General features: G+C 53.3%; 1 protein-coding gene across 1 annotated transcript in view; it reads left to right on the forward strand.

Moving 5' to 3' along the window:
* The first annotated feature begins 2 nt into the window (after positions 1–2).
* The window catches only part of LOC102836547 (chromosome unknown open reading frame, human C20orf112), a 147237-nt gene continuing 126000 nt past the window's right edge, over positions 3–21239 (forward strand). Inside the window, exon 1 of the mRNA XM_006860695.1 lies at positions 3–323. Within this exon, the coding sequence (XP_006860757.1) occupies positions 3–323 (321 nt within the window). The remainder of the gene's footprint in view (positions 324–21239) is intronic.

Consider the following 21239-nt stretch of genomic DNA (forward strand, 5'->3'; position numbering starts at 1 on the left):
GGATGCCGAAGCCGACGCTACTGCTGCGCGGGGGCTGGGAGCGCGAGCGCAGCCCCGGGGACTCGGAGCTGGGCCGCCAGTTCCGGGACTGGTGCCTGCGCACCTACGGCGACTCGGCCAAAACCAAGACGGTGACACGCAGCAAATACCAGCGGATCGCCGAGGTCCTGCAGGGCGGCGGCGGGACTGGCGCGGGCAGCGGCCCCGCGGCGGGCGAGAAAGGCAAGTTCCAGTTTTGGGTGCGCTCCAAGGGCTTCCGCCTGGGCAGCGGCCGGGAACCCAAGATGGGCCAAGTGGTGTATGTGCCGGTCAAGACGGGCTCGGTGAGTGCGCGCGTCCCGCGGCGGGGCTCGGGGAGGGCGGGGGCGGGGTGGGGGTGTGGATGTGTGTCCGAACGTGTGGCCCTGAAGCTGTCCGTGTGTCTGGCCCGTTCAGGGCGCACGCGTCCCTGCCCACCGGCCCGCCCCGGCAGCGCTCCGGGTCCAGGTCGTCCCTGCCCCCCTCCGCGCCGCTGCCCGGGCTGTGGCCGTGCCGGGCGGGCTGTCCCGGGCTGCTCACCCCGGCATGTTCTGTCCTCTCGTCCCCTCCCCCAGCCAGCAGGCGGCTGCTCCGAAGCCCGACTCTCTCCCCCACCCGCCCGCCTGCCCGCCCTGGGGCTGCCTGTCCCGGGCGCTTAGCGCTCCCGCCCCCGGGCCGGCTGGGCGGTATGTGTAGGGGGTGGTGCCGCGGGGAGGGGGGGGACGCAGGGACAGCCATGGGACGCTGAGTCCGCTTGGCCTCCTGGCTACAGGGGAGAGGGCCAGCCCGGGCACTGCCGCCCCGACCCCACCCGGTGCTGCCCAGGGAGGGGCGGCCCGAGCCGCAGCTTGGCGCAGGAGCAGCCTCCCGCGGGTGGGTGGGGCGCCCTCACCGCCCCCGGGGTCCCTTGCTCCCCCCTCCCTGGGGCGGGGGCAGCCTGACCTATCCATCCCCTCCCCTCCCCCGTCTCCCGGGCCGGCCCGGTTCGGGCGGGGTGGCGTGGGGGAGGGGGCGGAGAACCGCAGCCGCCCGGAGGGAGGAGGCGGGCGGCCGGGCGGGGGCGTCCCCTCCGGCCCGGGGCGCCCTGGAGGGGGCGTGCGGCGCGGGCCCTGCCGCTCCCCCGCCGGGACCTCATTGTTCTGCAGCGGGTGGGGGCTGGGGGGCGACCGCTCTCGGGGCGCCGCTGAGCTTTGAACTTTCCGTCGCCAAGACCCTCCATTAGTGCGTTCAGCCCCCGGCCCGGCCCGGCCGGCCGGCCTCCCTCCCTGCCCCCCTCGCTCCCTCCCTTGCCTCGCCCGGCCGGAGCGAGCGAGCGGGGCCGCCCCGCGCCGGCCTCCCTCCCTCTTTCGCTCCCCCGCTCCCTCTCCCGCTCCTCCCCCGTCCCGGCCACCCGCCCGGCGCGCAGCCCCGTCCCCGGCCGGAGCGGGCTCTTTACACACAATTGATTCGGTCGTTACGAAAAGTGCACTTGTCCCCTCCCCCTCTTCCCTCCGGCGGCCGCCCGGGCCGGGCCCGCGGGGTGAGGGGGCCGCGAGGGAAGGAGGCGGGAGCTAGGGAGCTAATCCAGAAGCGCCTCCCCCCGCGCCCAGGGGACGGGGCTGCAGGCCGCGGGGAGTGGGGAACCGTGAGCGCGGAGGGCGGGCGGCCCATCTGCGAGGACCGCTGATAACCGCGCCGCTGCCGCTGCGGCCGCCAGCAGCCCATCTGCGTTGCTGCCACCTCCGGCCGGACTGGCAACTGAGGGCCGGGTTGAGGGGCGCGTCCGGGAGGGTTCTCTGAGGGAGAGGCTTCTCCCTTCTCCGCGGGAGTCACAACACCCCTCTCCTAAATCAGTGTTCACCACCCAGTCTGGGTCATTGTTCCCACCCCAACGGAGTCAGGGACAGCCCAAATCACTGCCCACTTTCCCACCGGGGAGTCACTGCCATTTCCCCATCCTGTCATTAGGTGCCCCCCTCAGTTCTCTTGACTCTTGGGTCAGGTTTTTGAGGTCATTGCCCCCAGCCATGGAGGCTTCCCAGATCAGTACCCTCCCCTTCTGGTTATCCCTCCCAGGGAGCTAGGAGGCTTAGTCCAACCTCCTTCCTGATCTATGGTGGAAGCTCCCACTCTGCCAGCCCGTGGAGTTGAGGACAGTGACCACCTCCCTCAGACCTGGTCATCAACTCACTGGCTCTCTGCGTCAGTCCGCCTCTCCCCAAGGGAGTGGGCAGCGTGGGGCAGCCCCTCCTCCCCCCCTTAGCTTCACTGCTGACGAGGCAGAGCACACCACCGTCCTCCCTGACCAGGTGCTGCCAGCCCAGCCCAGCCCAGCCCAGCCCAGAGTTTCAGACCCTTCTGGAGGTCTGGCTGACCCGCCCTGCTGGTCCCATGCAGCAGGAGCCTTACAAGCAGCCTCCCTGGCTCTCAGACCAATAATAAACCCTGCCCTAGGGACTGCCTGCCTGGGAGGCAGAGAAAGGGGACCCAGGCCTCCCAGCCTAGGCTGCCAGGAGGACGACAAACACAACAGACGTGCCCTCCCGTGACAGCCTGCCCCTCGAGCTCCCCATGCCTGCCTGCCTGCCTGGCCTGCTGGTCCCCAGAGAGCCCGTTAGTTACCTGCCACTCGCCCAGTCAACCGGAGCCAGCTGTAGGAGATACCCTGAGTCCTGTCCTGCCACCTCCTTCTCCAAGCACCTTCCTAGGGCTCAATTATAATTTTTATATTTCCATTTTCCTTTTCACTGACCTAAGAAGAACAAATCCTGCTGGGAATTGCTGGGCAGCCATGGCCTCCATGGGAGGGGCTGAATGGGACCTTTTTTGAAAGAAGCAGAGGATGCTCCCTACCTTCAGTGGTGTAAATACATGTGCAGATGCATGCAAGAGCGTGAGCATGAGCACACACACACACACACACACACAATTAAAGTTAGTCATTGCCCCAAGTGAAATTGGAAGAAATCATTCGACTTTATTCTGGGTGGGTCTGTGTGAAGGTCATTGGGCCAGAAACCTTTGTCTGACTGGCATTTGTTTGGTACAAAATTGTCTTTTAGTGGGCGCTAAGGAATCAGGGTGGGTTGGACTCTGTGCTTTCTTGCTCCAAGGGTGCCCAGCTGGTGGTGAGGTAGGCATAGCCCAATGTATGAGAAAGAAGCACAGGAGGGCAGACAGGCAGCAAGATTTCAGGGGAGATGGGTCACCCCAGCAGTGGAACAAGGGCCCCCAGTGTAATTACAGGTCCCAAGGGTGGCCATGGTATGTCATCTCTCTTCCATGCTGTTCTCTGACCATTCCCAGCTCTGTCCCTCTTCCTCTCCTTCAGCCATATGCAGTGCTGTGGTCAGGGCCCTGCCCTTGTCCTGGCTGGCCGCAGGTTGATGATCTGACACCACTTGTCCCGTCCCATCTGGCCCTGAGTTTTTCTGGGTGTGTGTGACAAAGGCTTAATCTGTCCGGACGGCCCAGGGCAGAGAGGAGGGCAAGGGGAATTACACTCTGTCTGGGCCTCCTGCAGCTGGGGCCTAGCGGGGAGGGGGGGGCGGGGCGGGGCAGGGCAGGGTGGGGGTCGAGCAGAAGCCTGGGCGTTGGGTTGCTGGGGGAGCAAGTTGATCTTCAGTTTGCAGGTTGTCACAGGAAATAGAAGGTGGAGGCAAGGACTGAGGGGAGGAAGGCGGAGTCCTGACAAGGCAGGCGACATGGGGTGCTCAAGAGGATAAGATCTTTTTATGATAGGGGCTTGGGCCTCCTGGCCGGGCCAAGCCTGGTTTAGTATTTATGTATTATTTCTTGTGTTTGACCTACTCCGGCCTCCACAGTCGGCCAAGCATGGAAAACGAACTTCTTGGAGGCACGGCCCTTCGATTTTGTTCTACTGTCAGCCACAAAATGAAACAACCCCTTTCCTTTTCCTCTGGCCTCACAAAGCAGGGCTGTCCCACAGGTTACAGCTGAGGTGGGCCCCCCTCCCCTCCCCCAGACTATCTGTCAACTTCCAGGGTCAGAGAGCCTTAAGGCTCCTTAGACAGGGACGTTATCAACCCAATAGTACCATCTTCCAGATGGGAAAACTGAGGCCTCAAAAGAGGAAGTTTGTTTCCTTCCCTTGGGATAGGTGGACCAGGATTGGTGCTACCTCTCTGTGCTCCCAAGTATTAGGTGGCCTGGCACATATGCCAGGAATCCTACTGTTAGAACCTCTTCCCCAAGGGGAAATGCCATCTATGGTCGCCAAACTCCACCCTTTGACACCAGGCATTTGCAAGCCAGACCCCAGGTGTTGCAGTAGCCAAATTGACTACTGGTGGTCTTTTCCCAGTTTGCAGACAGCATTCATTTAGTGGAGAGCATTTTCACAGTCTTAAGTCTTTCTCCCCGGAGCTTTTGCATAAACCTTTGGCACCTGCGGCCGCTGGGCGGGAAATGGCCTCTAACTTAGCACAGTGTAATGTATGCAGTGACCTTTGGTTGAATACCTCAGTGTTTCCTGGTTTTCTCCAGAATCTTCACCACAGCAGCCAATTCTGAGTCACCTACTGTGTGTCTGTCATGCATCAGCTTGTTGAATTCTTGCCTGGATCTCAGTGATGTTATTATTGCCATCCTGCAGATAAATAAACTGAGGCTCAGGGAGGTTGGGAACACCCCCAAGATCATACTGTTGATGGGAATGGTCCTGTGCACATTTCCATCCCAGCCCTGAAGTGTCTTGTAACAAGATCCAATTTGAAAAGCATTAAGTCCTTCATGACAAGCTTTCAGTCCATTACACCTTAGTCTGAATTAGTTTAGAAGAATTTATTTTCTGGTCAAGAGGTCTCTAGTCATAGATGGATGCTTAGGGGCCGGGTCTTCAACCTGTGAGTTGTCTAGGAGCTTTTCTAGCACTCTGTGGATGGGTGTGAATGGGAGGAGGACTTTACTGTCCTGGGCCTTGGGGACTTTGGGGAGGTGAGGTTGACAGTGGTACCCATTTGGATTTCTCATGAGTGGCAGAAGTGGACCATTTTGTTAATTAAGCCTTCATGACTGGGGTGAATGTGATCCCAGGGACTCTGGGGGACTGCACTTTGGAGTTTGGGTGACGTTAGAAGGCCAGATGCTTTCCTGAACCTCCCCTTGGGTCCTGGAATCACTCTCTGCTGGGTACCAGGGACAGCGTGCAGCTATGCTTACGGAAGAGCTGGTGTGAACATCTTTACCTTCATGGCTCCTACAGGCTGTTTTCCCATCCCTGAATGTCTGGGAGCCAGGAGGCTATCTGGGACCCTGAAATACTGCTGGGAGGACTGGGGGCCAGGGAGACGACAGCTGGAACTGTCCAGGGATGAAGGCTGAGGGCCTGTCTTGTTTTTCAGCTCACCTGGGATTCTCTATCCAGCCCTTTCCTTGGAGGGAGGGTATGCAGTAGACTGCTGTGTCCATATGAATGTGCACGTGCCTCCCCCACCCCCATGCAGAATGGCCATGCTTGTGTGAGTGTATGTGCATGAATGGAGGGGAGACCGTGTCTGTGAATGCCTGTGTTGGTGAATGTCTGTGTCAGCACAGCACCTGGGTGTGGGCATTGGCAGAGCATGCTATGAGCATGTGTGTGTACACATGTGCAGGGTCCTGATTGGAAGACCCTCTTCTATCTAGCGGTGGGTGCCGACAGCAATGTCCTTCATCACAGTTGAGGTGGTTTGAGCTGCTGCCTTGGCTGAACCAACATGGAAAGGAGGGAGTGGCCATCCCATGACAGTGGCCAAGGCACCTTCTTGCTTCCACTCTTCCTCCTCTCCATCTTCCCCACTTTATGTCCTGCTTGGGCCATTACCATGGTGGTACTTGCTGAGCCCAAAACTAAGCACATTGGAGGGTGGGATAAGTCCATCTGGGACAGAGAGCTCTGAACTTGAAGCGTGGGGGCTCCAGGACACATAGGTCACAACTCAACCACTCCCTTACCATGTGACTCTGGGAGTATAACCTGCTTGACCTCTCTGAGTCTGTTTTCTCATCTGGAAAATGGGCTTCTAATCCCCATTTCAAGATCTGGCCCTCTTGTCATTTGAGGAAGGTGGCTAAGTGACATGCCCAAGGCCACATTGCAAACTAGTACCAAAGCCTGGCCAGGCCCTGGGGCCCCTGAGCAGGGGGCAGAAGGAAGCCAGGTGAGGTCGCATGGAAGCAGGGAAACTTCTGACCCCAAACTCCCAAATCCACTTTTTACCACTGACCTATGTTGACGTAGAGGAGAGGTGACAGGCCTGGGGTTTAAAGCCATAAGGCCTTGGATTCAAATCCCAGTTTCGGCTTTTTACCAATTTGTTGTTTTGTCCTGTATTAAATAGAACCCCCTCATAGGATTGATATGATTCATACACATAGAGCCTGAGAAGGTAGCAGGTCATTGTAAATGTTAGCTGCTAGGTGATCTTGCTGGGCCTCAGTTTCCTCATATGGAAAATGGGGAGGGCAGTGCAAATGAAGCAGCTGTCGAAGTCCCTGGCAGCAACTCTGAATTCCCTAGAGTCTGCGTCTGAGTAATATCTGTGTCCTCAGTGCCAACGGGGGCCTGGAAAATGCTACATTCAGTTGAACACCAGAAAAGTTTTGACAAGGGCAACAGATACAGCATGATTCTTCAGAACTGGACACTTGAAGGTCCAGGGTCTCTTCCTGTCCTGGTAGGCTCCTGCCCTGATCTGGACCTCAGTTTCCTTAGTTAGTACCCCAGGAAAACCCCAGCAGTACCAATTCCCAGAAGTCAAGGAAAGATGCTAGAGGGGTGAGGGTGGGGGCCTTGCTAAGGCCTGATAGGTGCCCACCAGATAGAAGGACAAGCCTTTCAGAACCCCCAGCCCCATCCCTGGCCCTACAATGAATACAATGAGATCTGCATTAGTTACTGGTAACTTTCTTGCTGCACCCTCCCTCTCCACCCCCCCCCCCACACACACACACACACTCACTTTCCCACACCCCGGCAGGGTGCTGAGCTTAACTCCCATTGTGAGCATAGCTGGGCTCTGTGACCCTCTTAAGTCTTGGGGTTGGAGGCTGGGCTCCAGGGAGAACCTTTAGGGGAGATGAGAGTAGGGGGAACTTAAGCCCCCCTTCAAGTTTCATACCCCCACCCCGTTGTTGCCTGAAGGCACCTCACAAAAGCTTCCCAGAGCTGGAGACTGCTTTCCCACCTGCCTAGAGCAGCCTGGTGGGGAGGCAGATGCTTCCCTCTCTCCCCCATCCTCCCCTCCCATCTCTACTGCAGCTGCAGCAGACCCTGTGGACTGGCCAGGCCAGGCTGTGGGGGGATGGGAGAAAGAGGGACATCTTGGTTCCCATGGAGTCATCCACCCCCTAAACATCCAGTTCTCCTGCCCATCCTGAGACATGGGACTCCTTAGTTGCAGATGAGGAAACAGAGGCCGAGAATGGAGGAAACTCACTCAGGGTCCCATGTAGTGCCAGAGCTGGATGAACCAAAGTTTGCTGGATTCAAAGGCCCGTCACATCCATCTTCGCATCACTCACGATTTGTTCCTGCCCTGATCCTTGTCATGGGGTAGTGCCTGTGGCCCAGGCCACGCTTGGGAGCCAACCCTCACCCCCCATATACACATCCAACTAACTCATCTGCAAATTCAGTCAGCCCTACCTCCAAAATGCACCTCAAATTCCGTCACTTCTCAACATCTACACTCAGGTCTAAGTCTGGAGATGACTCAGCGTCCCCCCCTCCCACTCACTGGGCTCCCTATGTCCATACTTGCCCCTGAGTCCCTGCTTCACACAGACAGCTGGAAGAAAAAGCTAATCAGGTGCCTGGTCAGTACCCTCCACGGTTCCTAACCCTCTCAGAGCACTAGGTCTTCACCGTGGCCCACTGGGCCCACTGCCCACTGCCCTCACCTCCCTCTATTCTCCTCTCACTCATTCAGCCTCAGCCACATTGACCTCCTTGTTGTTCCCCGAGTACGCCAAGTACTCACCTGCCCCAGGGCTCTTGCACTTGCCTGGAATGCTCTGTCCCCATATCTCTGCCTGACTGGCCCCTTCTTCTCCTTCAGGTCTTTGCTCAAATGTTACCTCCTCAAAAAGACCTTGCTCACAGGACCATTCAAGATCCCTTGGGTCCTTTCCCCATATCCCCTTCCACTCTCTCTCTCTCTCTCTCTATTTAATTCTCAATATCCTTATCAAAGGAGCTCTGGTAGCGTAGTGGTTACGAATCGGGCTGTGAACTGCAAGGTCAGCAGTTCAAAACTACCAGCTGCTCCGTGGGAGAAAGATCAGGCTTTCTTCTGTAAAGATTTACAGCCTCCGAAACCCTGTTCAGGGTCGCTATGGGTCAGAACCAACTTGACAGCACTTAACAACAATCCTTATCAAACCCTGACACTATCCATATATAATTTTTTATTTGTTTATATTTTTAGCAAGGAGCCCTGGTGGTGCAGTGGTTAAGCACGAGGCTGGTAACCACACTGTTGGCTCTAAATCTGTAAAGACTTACAGTCTTGGAAACTATATGGGGCAGTTCCGCTCTGCCCTTATAGGGTCACTAGGAGTTGGAATTGACTCAGTAACAGTGGGCTTGGGGTTTTATATGTCTAGCAAGGAGCCCTGGTGGCCCAGTGGTTAAGTACTCACCTGCTAACCAAGCTATTGGTGGTTCCAACTCACCAGTCAGTTCACAGGATGTGGCAGTATGCTCCCATGGAAATGGATAGCTATGGAAACCCTATGGGACAGTTTTCCTCTATGCTATAGGGTCCTGTGGGTTTGGGCTTGGTTATATGTTTCACATCTGTTTCTCCCAAGGCTGTGAGTGTCACTAGGGCCGACTGTGCTATTTTATTCACTGCTGTATCCCCAGGGCCCAGAATAATCCCTTCTTCTAAGGGGTTTTCCCTCAAAAGGTGACAGACACCTCAGAGCAGGAACTGGAGAACTGTGGTCCCATCCAGTTTGGCACTCAGAGGCCATGCGGATCCACCTGCCTGAGGGAGGCGACCAAAAAATTTTTTTCAGGAGGTTCATCCCAGGAATGACAGGCAATGGTGTGATAACATTCCATGGATGTGTCTGATGGCGTGGGGTGGGGGGGCGACTTTCCTGGAGAACCTTTTCTACAGAACATTCCAAGTGGTTGCAGAAGGGTAAATGGTCATATTCGTTTGAGTCCCACCAGGCCAGAGAATGTGGTACTGTGCAAAGTGTGGGGTCCTGAGGGAATGAGCTGGTGGAATTGGCTGGGCCCATATTGAAGAGAAAGTTCTGGAAAGCCATTCAGATTAGTGCACAAGGGAGATCCCAGGAGGGTTTTTAAGAAGGGGAAGAGAAGGTTAGATTTAAGGTCTGGAAGGAGCCCTCTGAATTTGTAGTGAGCAGGGGAATGTGTTCTAGAGAGGAAAATCAGGCCAGGAGATGGTGGGGCGAGGAGAGACAAGGGGTGGGGTGAATAGAGGACTGCTTTGGGATTTGGTGATCTGGGATATGGAGTGAGGGAGATTTGAAGTTCAGGGTTGTTAAGTGGTGTTGAGTGGGTTTAGGTTTATGGGGAAACCTATATAGGGATTCCGAGGAGCAGCTGTGATGGCTTTGAACCACTGACTTTGTGGTTAGCAGTCTAGTGCTTAACTACAGCACCACACCCAGACTCAGCATCAGGGTAGACCCCAGGATTCTTGGGTGAAACAAGGGGCCTTTTAAGGAACCCAGAAATGCTGGTGGACTTGTAGACCTGAGGTGGAAGCTTTCAGGTTAGGGTCCGGTGGGCAGAATTGGACAACCATCTGTAGGGTCGACTCATGGGGTGGGAGGCCTTGGTGTGGAGCAGACCTGGGGACTCAGGCCTCGGTGGGACCAGATTGGGCGTCATCACCATCATGGAGCCCCATACCTTCCCTGTCCCAGCTAGGACCTGATCCAGGCTCCAGGGAGGCCTTTGCTTGGGTGGATGACTCATCGGTTTTTCATTATCCCGGGCTGAGGAAATGTTCTTGAAGACACGGGGTCCTTCCTTCAGCAGACTGGTCCCTGACTGGATGCTGGAGGGTGCAAAAAAACCATGCTCAAGTCTCCAGCCTTTTCTGAAAGTACCCCAAGATGCCATCAAATGTCTACTATCTTGCTCAGTCCTTTAAACCACACTGGAAAATAGAGACCATTATGATCCCATTCTACAGGTTAGCAAGCAAACCAAGGCATAGTCTCTGCTCTGCACCCAGCTGAGTAACCACTTGGTGCCTCAGTTTCTTCATCTAAAAATGGGTGGAGCAACCATAGGGAGGGCCAGGGAGTAGCTTGACAAATGACAGACTTGCATTTGGACTTATTTCTGTCACCCCACAGTTAATGAGATTCTGGGTAAATTGCTTGCCTACTCTGATCTCTTAACCCCATCTGTGTAAGGGGCTGATAGCCCTCCAAGCCACCTGGGTAGGTCACACACTGCCTCACCTGTGAGCTCCTTGAAGGACCTTTCCCCACTACAAAAATCTCAAGGCCAGACAGCTGTTAGCTCCCCTTCCCAGGATGGTTAGAAGGCCATTTTGGTGTGTGTGCCCCAAGAGTCTGGGCTAAGGGGAGAAAGGAGGGAAGCAGCTCAGAGATTCAGGTGGGAAGCCCAGGGGAATGGAACCCCTTGGGGAGATCTGGAGGCTGGAGCAGGAATAGGCGGGGTGGGGGACTTGTGTGCATTGTAGTTGAGGCCCTGCAGGCCAGCAAAGCATGGAGTCAGGGGATATGGAGCTGGGGACTGGGTCCCGGTTCTGCCATTTACTGTTACATAGCCTTGGACCAGTTCTCTCTGCCTCAGTTTCCTTATTTGTAAAATGGGGAGGTAATAGCTGTGGATTCCGTTATTATGGGAAGTGTCTCTACCAGAATGTGGACATAGCCAACTCTTCCAGAAGTGGGAAAACATTCAGGATCATAATTGTGTTTGGATCCATCAATACCTTTGGACTCTGACTGGATGTGAGATGTGCTGCCAATCTGGGCTTTGGAGATGAAACCACCCTGGTTTGAATCACAGGCTGTTACTCTTAGCCTGATGTCCTTGAAACAAATTTCGGTCCCTCTCTGAGCTTCCATTTCCTGACCTGTAAAATGGGTCCAGCAGTATTTCCTGTCTCATAGGGTGACTGTGGGAAAGGCTCCTTGTCAAATACTCAGCACAGGAAGTGGCAGCTGATCTCTGCTTACTCCTATGGCATGGCCTGTGGCAAGTGGCCCTCAGGGTGTGGAGACAGAGGCAGGGTTGGAACGCTGGAGCATGGCATTGCAGAAAAGGCAGGGGACAGAGATAGGAGAAGCAGGCAGGAAGTGTGGGCAGGGACACTGGAGAGGAAGGTGCTCTGAAGGATGACAGAATGTCCCCCGGCTCTGGTCTAATTAGAAGGCCTTGGTGTAAGCCAAGGAGCAAAGCAGAGAAGTGAAGGCCAGCCTCTCATTGGTTCAGTCAGAAATTGACTGTCAAGGGACGGGTGGAGAGAGGGACAATGGGCTTTGCAGAGTCCAGACTGACTATTGTGGAGCTAAGAGTCCGTGTTCTCCCCTGGACTCAAATCCCAGGTCTCTACCCAGCTGTGCAACATTAGGTACAGCCTGACCTCTCTGAGCCTCTTTGTGCACATCTGTAAATGACAAATGTAATATCAGCTACCTCTTGGTTGTTGTGGGGAAATTTTAAAAATACATAAAATGATGCACACAGTCAGTGCCTACTACAGAGTTCAAAACAGTGTCAATGATGACACCACTAAGATTTACCTAGTGCTTACCAAGTACAGGATGCCTACGCTTAACATCCTGTGCGAGTGTTCAAATATAGGGACCCTTATGATTCTCTCTTTTTTTTTTATGATTCTCATTTTGACAATAAGGAATTCTGACATTCAGAGAGGTTAAGGAAGATGCCTGAGGCCACACAGCTGGAGAGGCAGAGCAGAGTTCTGAACTCATGAGGTAGAAAAGTGCCCTGTCCTCTGCTCTCCATTCTTGAATCACCATCCTATTAGCACCAGGCCCAGATGCTGGGTCCACTGTGGTTCTTACTTGGGTATGGACGTCCAGCATCTGTGTGTCTGTCCAGCAGTGTGTGCTGAATTGGGGACACACAGCTTAACACAAACAGGGCTGGCTCTCAGGAGTCATCAAGGGATGCTGAGACTCAGGTGGGGGACAAGGAAGTGGCGTGGAGCCCCAGAGCCAGCTGGTCCACCAGTGCATGCCACATTTGCTGGGGCAGGGTAAGACGGAGTGGGGCTCACCGGGGGGGTATACAGCCCACACCTAGGCAAACTTCCTCGAGAGCAGGCAGGGGGGTAGTGCGTGGTCTGTTTGGCACTGAGGGGTGGTGGGAGGAAGTGAAGGCGAAGATACAGTGCCGTGGATCCAGGGAGGGCTCATGTGCCCAGATGGGCCAAGAAATGGGTAAGGATGGGATGGGGCATCCCAGGAGGAAGCAGGACCCTGTGGACAAAGGTGCAGAGAGAGTCTGTTCTAAAGGTCATAAATGAACCTGACGAAAGGTATCAGCAGTTCCCAAAGGGGTGCAGTGAGACATGCCCAGCCTACCCTGTCCCCCTTAACCAAGTTCCCCAGCTAGGCCCAGAGGGATCCAGTTCTTTACGTGTCCTTCTGAGACACTTGGCTCTGGGTTTGAATCCTGAATCTACCATATACTCACTGTGTGACTCGGGTAATTTAATCAACCTCTCTGTGCCTTAGTGTGCACAGTGGGGATAATAATAACTAGGTTGTTGTAAGAATTCAGAGTCCTGGTATGGCCCTGTGGGTTTATGCACTGGACTGCAAAGTCGGTTTGAACTGCAAGGTCAGTGGTTCAGGCTTACCAGCTGCTCCTTGAAAACCTTATACAGGGTCGCTATGGGTTAGAACTAACTCAACAGCATTTAACAACAACAAGAACAAAGGCCTAGCAAAAGAAGATCAGGTGGTACAGTGGTTCAGCGCTCGGCTGCTAACTCAAAGGTTAGTGGTTTGAGCTCGTCAGCCGCTACGAGGGAGAAAGTGTGGCTGTGTGTTTCCATGAGGACCACAGCCTCAGGACCCCTCTGGGGAAGCTTTCCTCTGTCCTTTAGGGTGGCTGGGAGTCAGATTGGACTCCACGGCAGTGGGTGTGGTGTGAGAGGCCTGTCAGAGTGCAGTTATGGCTGAGTGCTTGGCGAGGGTTGGCCACCACCGCTGTTGCTGTTGAGCACCTGCCGCTATACACACCGTGGATGTGGTTTCAGAGGCCCAGCTCTCCCTGCTGGGCCCCTTGCGGGTCCTGAAGCTCAGGTTCTGTGGCTTCTGCCATTCCAGGCAAGATGTAGAGGTGAGGTCAGTCCGCAGGTCAGCCCACCAGCCCCAGATCTTGAGAAAATCTTCTGGTATGGAGGGGCTGGGCCCCGGGAACTAACCTCTGCCTCTTTTGGGGCTCAATTTAGAGATTCAGTCTCCTGCCCTTGTGCTGCATGCATAGGGTGGGAGTAGGTACAGGAGTGGGGGTTTGTGTGTCTGTGGAAAGAGCCTTTGGCCAGACCCCAGGAGACCAGGATTCAGGATCCACCTCTGCCTCCTCTTGGCCCTGATGATCTTGGAGGCTTGGTTTCCTCACCCTGAAGTTGGTATCTGGCTGCTGGCAGGGGCCAAGGCAAATTGCTCAGACATGGTGGATGATGGACTTGTCCCACCTCACCTGTGGGTCCCTGCCCTCCAGGAATTTACAACTGAGTTGGGGATGATGGTACTATTGAGAAGATCTCAGCTTGAGAGGCACTAGACTGCTAACCACTAGGTTAGCAATTTAAACCCACCCAGCCACTCTGCAAGAGAAAGAGGAGGCTGTCTGCTCCCAAAAAGATTTACAGCCTTGGAAACCCTGTATAGGGTCGCTTTGAGCCAGAATCAAATTGTGGCAGTGGTTCTAAAGTATAGTTAACTTTGAAATCTGACTGTGCTACTTTGTAGCTGAGTGACTGTGGGAAATGAATTAACCTCTTTGGGCCTCAGTTTTCTCCTCTATGGACATAGCAATAGCGCCTGCTGTGAAGGATTGTTGATGTACAGGTAAGACACTTGGCCTGGGATCTGCGCCAGTTTTGTTTTAAGGAACCAAGACTAACACAAGACACACGCACATCGAGCTGCCAACCATACTGGGTTAAAGGGAATCCATTCAGTGATTCATTTAGCAAACTGCTTGGTACCTGCTACATCCCAGACCCTTCTTATTCATGCCACAGAATTATACTGAGTATTAACTGTGTGTGCTAGATGCTGCCCCAGTAGTGGTGAATAGGACAGGCTTGTTTTAATTCTGTCAGAGCTAGGGGTACAGGTAGTCCCCAGGTTATGAACCTCAGACTTGATGAGGTCCATACAATGGTTTGTCACAACAAATGGGTACTACTTTGTGATGCATCAAAACACTATTGGCAAAAAATATATTAAAAATAAATAAATAAATACACTATTAGCATTACCCCCAATGAGATGTATTAGCCAAGTGGCAGCATCGATGGACTCAAGTGTGGCAACAGTGGTGAGGTTGGCCCAGGATCGGGCAGTGTTTTGTTCTTTTGTGTATAAGGTGTCAATTCGATGGCACCTAAAAACAAGAATCTTTTTCATATATATATATATATATATATAACTATTTTTTCTATTTACTTGAAGCACAGTAAAAAAAAAAAAAAATTGGTACACTTGGAAATTCAGTGGCATAAGTATACTACCATAACTTGAGGGGACATTATACATTAAAAAACACACAACACTATTAGCATTATTTCTGTATTGTTATCTCAAAGGTGTTTTAATGTATCTGTAGGTGCTTCCTTAATGTTTTATATGGATTGAAAGGTACACTATATGTTGTTGTTGTTGTTATGTGCCGTGGAGTCGGAACCGACCCATAGCGACCCTGTACAGGGTTTCCGAGGGTGTAAATCTTTACGGGAGTAGAAAGCCTCATCTTTCTCCCGCGGAGCAGCTGGTAGTTTCGAACTGCTGACCTTGCGGTTCACAGCCCGAGTCGTAACCACTACGCTACCAGAGCTCCTACACTATATATTACATATATAATAAGACAAACATTTGACTACCAGACATTTCTCTGGGGAAGAGAGATGAGGCAGTCTGTCCCCATAAAAATGTATACCCTTAGAACCCCTTTGGAACCATTCTCCTCTGTCCTGTAGGCTCACTGTGAGCTGGAATAGATTGGACAGCAGTGGTATTCCAAGGCACCCTGGGAGGGTTTGAACTGCCAGCCTTGTGGCTATTAGTAGAGTGCTTAACCATTTGTGACACCCACTGACTTTTCCCTACCCCATTTGGGGTCATCCTTTCCTTAGCAACAGTACTCATAAATTCTTCCTCTCCTTGTCACAGAGCCGTGTTCACACTGCACACCTTCCTCCTCGGCTCCGAACCCTCTTTGTCTCCCTATTGCCTTTCCAGCAAATGCCACCATGACCCATAAGACTCAGTTCTAGACCTTTGCACAACCTCCTTGTCCCCTACATGCTGCCCTTCAGCCTCACTGGCCTCCCGACTGTTCCCCTAGCCCTCACCGGGCTTTCCCCAAATGTCACCTCCTTGGTGAAGTCCTGCCCTTTTCCCTGATTGCTCTCAAGCCCCTCACTTTGAGCAATGCCACGTTTACCTGTAGATTGTTCTTGGGCTTCCTGAGGACGGGATTTTCTGCTTGGCTCACTGCTGTGTCCCCAACACCTGGTGCAGAGTAGGCGCTCAGTGAATATCTGTCACAGCTCAAGCCTTTTCATTCTTCTCTTTGTGCCTCAATTTCTGCCTCTGCACAATGGAACACCAGGGCCATTGTGGGACTGACATAAGGCTGGCATAATGGCCAGGGGCTTGCACTTAATCACCCAGTGATCCTGCTGAGGGCCTGCCTAACCTTTTCAGTAAGCTGCTCATGCAGGACCAGCAGGACCCAGTCATGGAGAGCCTCAAACCCCATGTGGAGGTGTTTGGACCTGCTCCTGGTGGCGCTGGGGAAGCCAGAGTAGCCAAGGGCACAAGCTGTTGGAAGCAGGAAGAGAATTTGACTTGAAGGAAGACCTGGTACTGGGAGATATGGCTGAGTTGCTCCAGTAAGTCAAATCTCAGGCAGTGGGAGCCATTGAGTGCTGTAGAGCAGGGGTGGCATGAGGAAGGAGGTGGTTAGAGAGCTGAGTCTTGCCTGGTATGTGCAGAGTGAAGTCTGAGGTACTGGGGGACTCTACTTCTGGAGAACAGTGGCTCAAATGGGAGCAGAAGTCTCATGCATTCATCATTCACCAATTATTCATTCAACAACTTGGAGAGTGTCTCTGGGCCACAGGTGTGGCTCCTGTCTTGGTGGAGCTGAGGGTGCACTGTGGGTGATGGTGATGGTGATGGTTATGGTGGTAATGGTGGTGGAGATGATAAAGGTTGTGATGATGGTGGTGGTAAAGGTTATGATTATGGCGATGGTGGTAATTCTGGTAAGGATGGTGGTAGTGATAATGATGTTGGTGATGATCAGAGTGGTAGTGGTGGGAATTGGGGTGTGTCAGCTCGTGTCCTAAGTGCCTTCTGCTCATTTGCACACTGGACTTCTTCAACAACCCTGTGGGCACTGAGATCTTATACCACTTGCCCCAGGCAGTGCCTGGATATGAGGGCGGGCAGGTTGGCTGACCAGAGGCCATTCCCAACTACAACCACCTGTCATTTCCAGCTAGAAGCAGGTTCCCTCCTCACTTCTTGGACCCAGCACCATGGTACAGGGGTAAGTGCCCCAGCCCGGCTTGCTTGGCAGTTTTAGAGTCTTGGCTTTGCTTTAGCAGGCTTGGGCCAATGGTGGCCCTACCTTCAACACCCCACCTGTGAAATGGGGAGAATGATCCTCTAGGGAGGACACCAGAAAGGCCAGGGAGAAAGCCTCTCCTCTAAATCAGGATAGCCCTGTCACTGGGACCTAGGATCCAGGGTACCCTGTATACCTTCCCCCTTCCTGCTTCTCCCACACAGTCCCCAGGGAAGGGCTCTTCTCTCACCCATTGCTAACTCCCATGCCCTGGACCCGTCAGGAGGACCGAAACTCCTGGACTCTCATTTGTAGTAAACTCAAGCTTATCCATGCCAGCAAGGACAGCCCTTGTCTTCACTGGCATGGATAAGTTGGGGGTGGGGGGACCTGAGGCCTGGTCACGCATACTGCCTCTGCACTGACTGTGTGACCTCATGCCACCACTCTCCGCCTCTGGGCCTCCGTTTGATGAATTTGTTCTAGTGTTGACTAGGCACCTGCTGTGGGCCAGGCACAGCCATGGTCAGGACACACAGCCGTGGACACTGCGGGACTGGCATTGTGGTGGATGTGAATACCACCCAGAGCAAGGGAGATGTCCAGTCTGTCAGATGGCGGTAAATGCTATGGAGAAAGACAGAGTGCAGTGAAGCAGTGTCAGGGGTGTTGGGGGGTTGGAATTTTAAGTGAGTAACAACAGGGGGGCTCACTGAGCAGTTGGTGTTTGACAGACATTGGCGCTGACCTGAAGAAAATGTGGGAGTAAGTTACGCCGGAATCTGGTGGAATAGCATTCCAGGCAGAGGGAATAGAAAGTGCAAAGGCCTCAGGATAGGAGTGCACCTGGTGGGTTTGAGAAACAGCGAGAAGGCCAGTGTTCCATGACTCCTTGCATTTAGGGATCCAAAGACCCCATTTTGCTCCTCTGGACCTTAGGTTCCAGATCAAAATGATTTCTGAATGCTTTCAGTCCGTTTAAGTTAGAGCTGGTGATGTCAGCTGCCTGGGGTTGGAGGGGAGGGGCACAGGGACTTGTAGCCACCCCACCATGAGAACATGATCATCCCAACTTCTCACTGCAAGTAGCTGACTTTTCAAAGTCCCTGGGTTCAAGTCCTAGATTCACCACTTTCTAGCTATGTGTTACATTGTTGTGAGCCTCAGTGTCCTCATCTACAAATGGGGGAAACCATCCCTGTAGGTCAGGGTTGTGATGGGACTTCCAGGAGGAATGTGTAAGTCCCCAGCAGAAGGGTCTCCACACCTCACACGTGTGTGGCTTTGAATCATTTTCACAGTGCATGGGAGTTTGTCATGTCACTTGAGTCTTCTAAGAACCCCAGGAGAAAGTAGAGGAGAAAAGAAAAGTACAGAGGGGTAAACTGAGGCTTGGTGAAGAGTGAGTGACTTTCCCAGGTCACAGTGAGGCAGGGCTGATGGAGGGCTAAGATTGGGGCCTCCTGGCTGGAGAGGATTGAAGGTGAATGGAGATTGTCCGGTACCCCCCTTTCCCTTAGTCAGTGAGTGTACTCACACACACACACCATGGGCACGCTGAAGCCACGCAGCGATAACGGCTTTCAGATTTGTGGTTCCCAGCAGGTTTTGTAAGGCATGGCTTGGTGGCTCAGGTGCTCTGTTGTAAGGATGTTGAAAGGTCCAAGCTTGAGGAAGCTAAGGCCCCATGCAGGCGGAGTCAGAGCAGCGAAGGAGGAAGAGTTCCATACTCGTGTGATTGGCCATGTGGTCTATTTGTCCATCCCATCCATGTCTGGCCTTGCTGGCAGGGACAGCTGGATCTCCAGACTCTCCCCCTGTTGCCTGGATCCCAGTGCCTTGCTCTCTGGGTGCCCTATTTTTGTCAGCCCCCCAGAGCCCTATGCAGGCTGCATTACCAATGAAGAACATGAGGTCAGGGAGGGGCAGGCCTGGTTTGAGTGTGAAGACTTGGGTCTGCCTGATGCCAAGCCTCAGAGCTGGACACTCCTCCGAGAGATTATGGCTCAGGTGGGTCATAGCAGATGAACTTTGTGCTAGAGGGCCCATCTTCCCCTGGCCAGTCTTCTTGATCATGGTCTGACCTCCCAGTCCTGCATGGAGGGTCCTGTCCACCAGCCTCTGCTCCTTGGTCACTGCAGCCTGAGCTTCTTCTCACAGGGGTCCTGGCCTCAGATTTCAGCCCAGTCCTCCATCAGTCCTCTGTGGGACACCAGACAGTCCATCTAACCCAAGGTCTTTGCCCAAGGCCCACCCAACTCAAGATTTTCTAGGGCCATTTGACAGATGAGGAAACCGAGGCACCAAGAGAGAAGTTAGTTGTCCTCAAGTACACAGCGCAGAGGATGAAGGTAGACCGGGTACTCTAAAGCCCATGTTTCTACTAGTATGTTACCTCCTGTCTTCAATTGTTTTAGCTAATGGGAGACTTGAATGGGTCGGTCTCAGCCTAGAGCACAATGTAAACAGCACAAGATCTGGAGTCAGATGGGCTGCTCAGGTCCTGCTCCTTTAATTCCCAGCATGTGACCTGGGAGAACTCACTCCATCTCCTGATGCCTTGATTTTAATAGAGTGGCACGCAGTATCAACCACAAGCAACTCCTACAACGTGCGCAGTAAATAATGTGGCCCATATAGAACTCGGAATCCTGATGTGGTGCCTTAGGATAAGTACTCAACCTCAATGTCACTTTGAACCCCAAGATCGGTGGTTCAAACTCACCAGCCACTCCTTGGAAATCCTAGGCAGGGTTGTTGCTATGAGTCGGAACTGACTCAACAGCACTTACCAGCCACATACAGGACTCCGCCCTGCTTTTGAAATTGCTGACCTCCCTGTCTACCCCATGCCTGCGGTGCTCTCTAAAGGATGAAAAAGCAAAACAACCCCCCAAACTCACTGCTGTTGTAGAGTGGATTTCAGCTCACGACAACACTGTGACTTTATATAGAGTAGAGCTGAGCTGCTCCACAGTCTCCTTGGCTGTAATCTTTAAAGACGCAGATTGCCAGACCTTCCTTCAGAGGTGCCCCGGGGGGTATGCTGGTGTACCATGGAGTCCCTTCCAACTCACAGTGACCCTGCATAGGGTTTCCGAGGCTGTAAATCTTTATGGGAGCAGAAAGCCACATCTCTCTTTCGCAGAACCTCTGGTAGCTTTGAACTGCTGACCATAAAGTTAGCAGCCCGACTCGCAACCACTACGCTACCAAAGCTCCTTGCCCTGGGGTTGTTGTTGTTGTTATGTGCCGTGGAGTCGGTTCCGATTCATAGCGACCCTGTACAGTGTTTCTGAGGCTGTAAATCTTTATGGGAGCAGAAAGTCTCATCTTTCTCTCGTGGAACAGCGGGTAGTTTCAAACCGCTGACCTTGCAGTTCGCAGCCTGATTCATAACCACTAACCTAAGGGGGCTTAAAACTGCCAACCTTTGGGTTAATAGTTGAGCACAAACCATGATGCTGCCCAGAAACCTCTAAAGAACAACCCAAATCCAAATCAAATCCCCTGCCATTGAGTTGATTCTGACTCATTGTGATCCTATAGAGTGTTCCTGAGACTGTAAATCTCAGGACAGTCTCATCTTTCGCCCTCAGAGAGACTGGTGTGTTTGAGCTGCCAACCTTGCAGTTAGCAGCTCAACTCTGCCCCCACAGTACCACCAGCGCTTCTTCTAGAGGATGACCACCACCACCCACTGCCATTGAGTTGGTCCCAACTCTAGCGACCCTATGTAGGGTTTCCGAAGCAGTACATCTTTACAGAAGCAGAAAGCCTCTTTCTCCCATGGAGTGGCTGCTTCTGCTGCATGCCATGGAGTCAGTTTCAACTCATAGCGACCTGTGTAGGGTTACCGAGGCTGTAAATCTTTGTTGTTGTTAGGTGCCATCGAGTCAGTACACTGACTCATAGTAATCTTATGCACAGCAGAATGAAACACTGCCCGATCCTGGGCCAACCTCACTATTGTTGCCATGCTTGAGTCCATCGATGCTGCTACTTGGCCAGCCCATCTCGTTAGGGGTCTTCCTCTTTTTCTCTCACCCTCCACCTTACCAAACTTGATATCCTTCTCCAACGACTGGTCCCTCCTGACTGAAGTAATGAGAGACCAAGTTTGGCTAGCATGGCCTCCAAGGAGCACTCTGGCAGCACTTCTTCCAAAACAGATCTGTTGGTTCTTTTGGCAGCCCATGGCACTTTCAATATTCTCCTCCAATACCACAACTCAAAGGCATCAATTCTTCTACGGTCTTCCTTATTCGCTGTCCAGCTTTCGCATGCATATGAGGTTATTGAAAATACCATGGCTTGGGTCAGGCGCACCTTAGTCCTCAAGCTGACATCTTCAACACTTTCAAAAGGTCTTGTGCAGCAGATTTGCCTAATGCCATATGTCATTTGATTTCTTGACTGCTGCTTCCATGAGAGTTGA

Source organism: Chrysochloris asiatica, unplaced genomic scaffold (genome assembly GCF_000296735.1).
Source record: "Chrysochloris asiatica unplaced genomic scaffold, ChrAsi1.0 scaffold00039, whole genome shotgun sequence".
NCBI lineage: Eukaryota > Metazoa > Chordata > Mammalia > Afrosoricida > Chrysochloridae > Chrysochloris > Chrysochloris asiatica.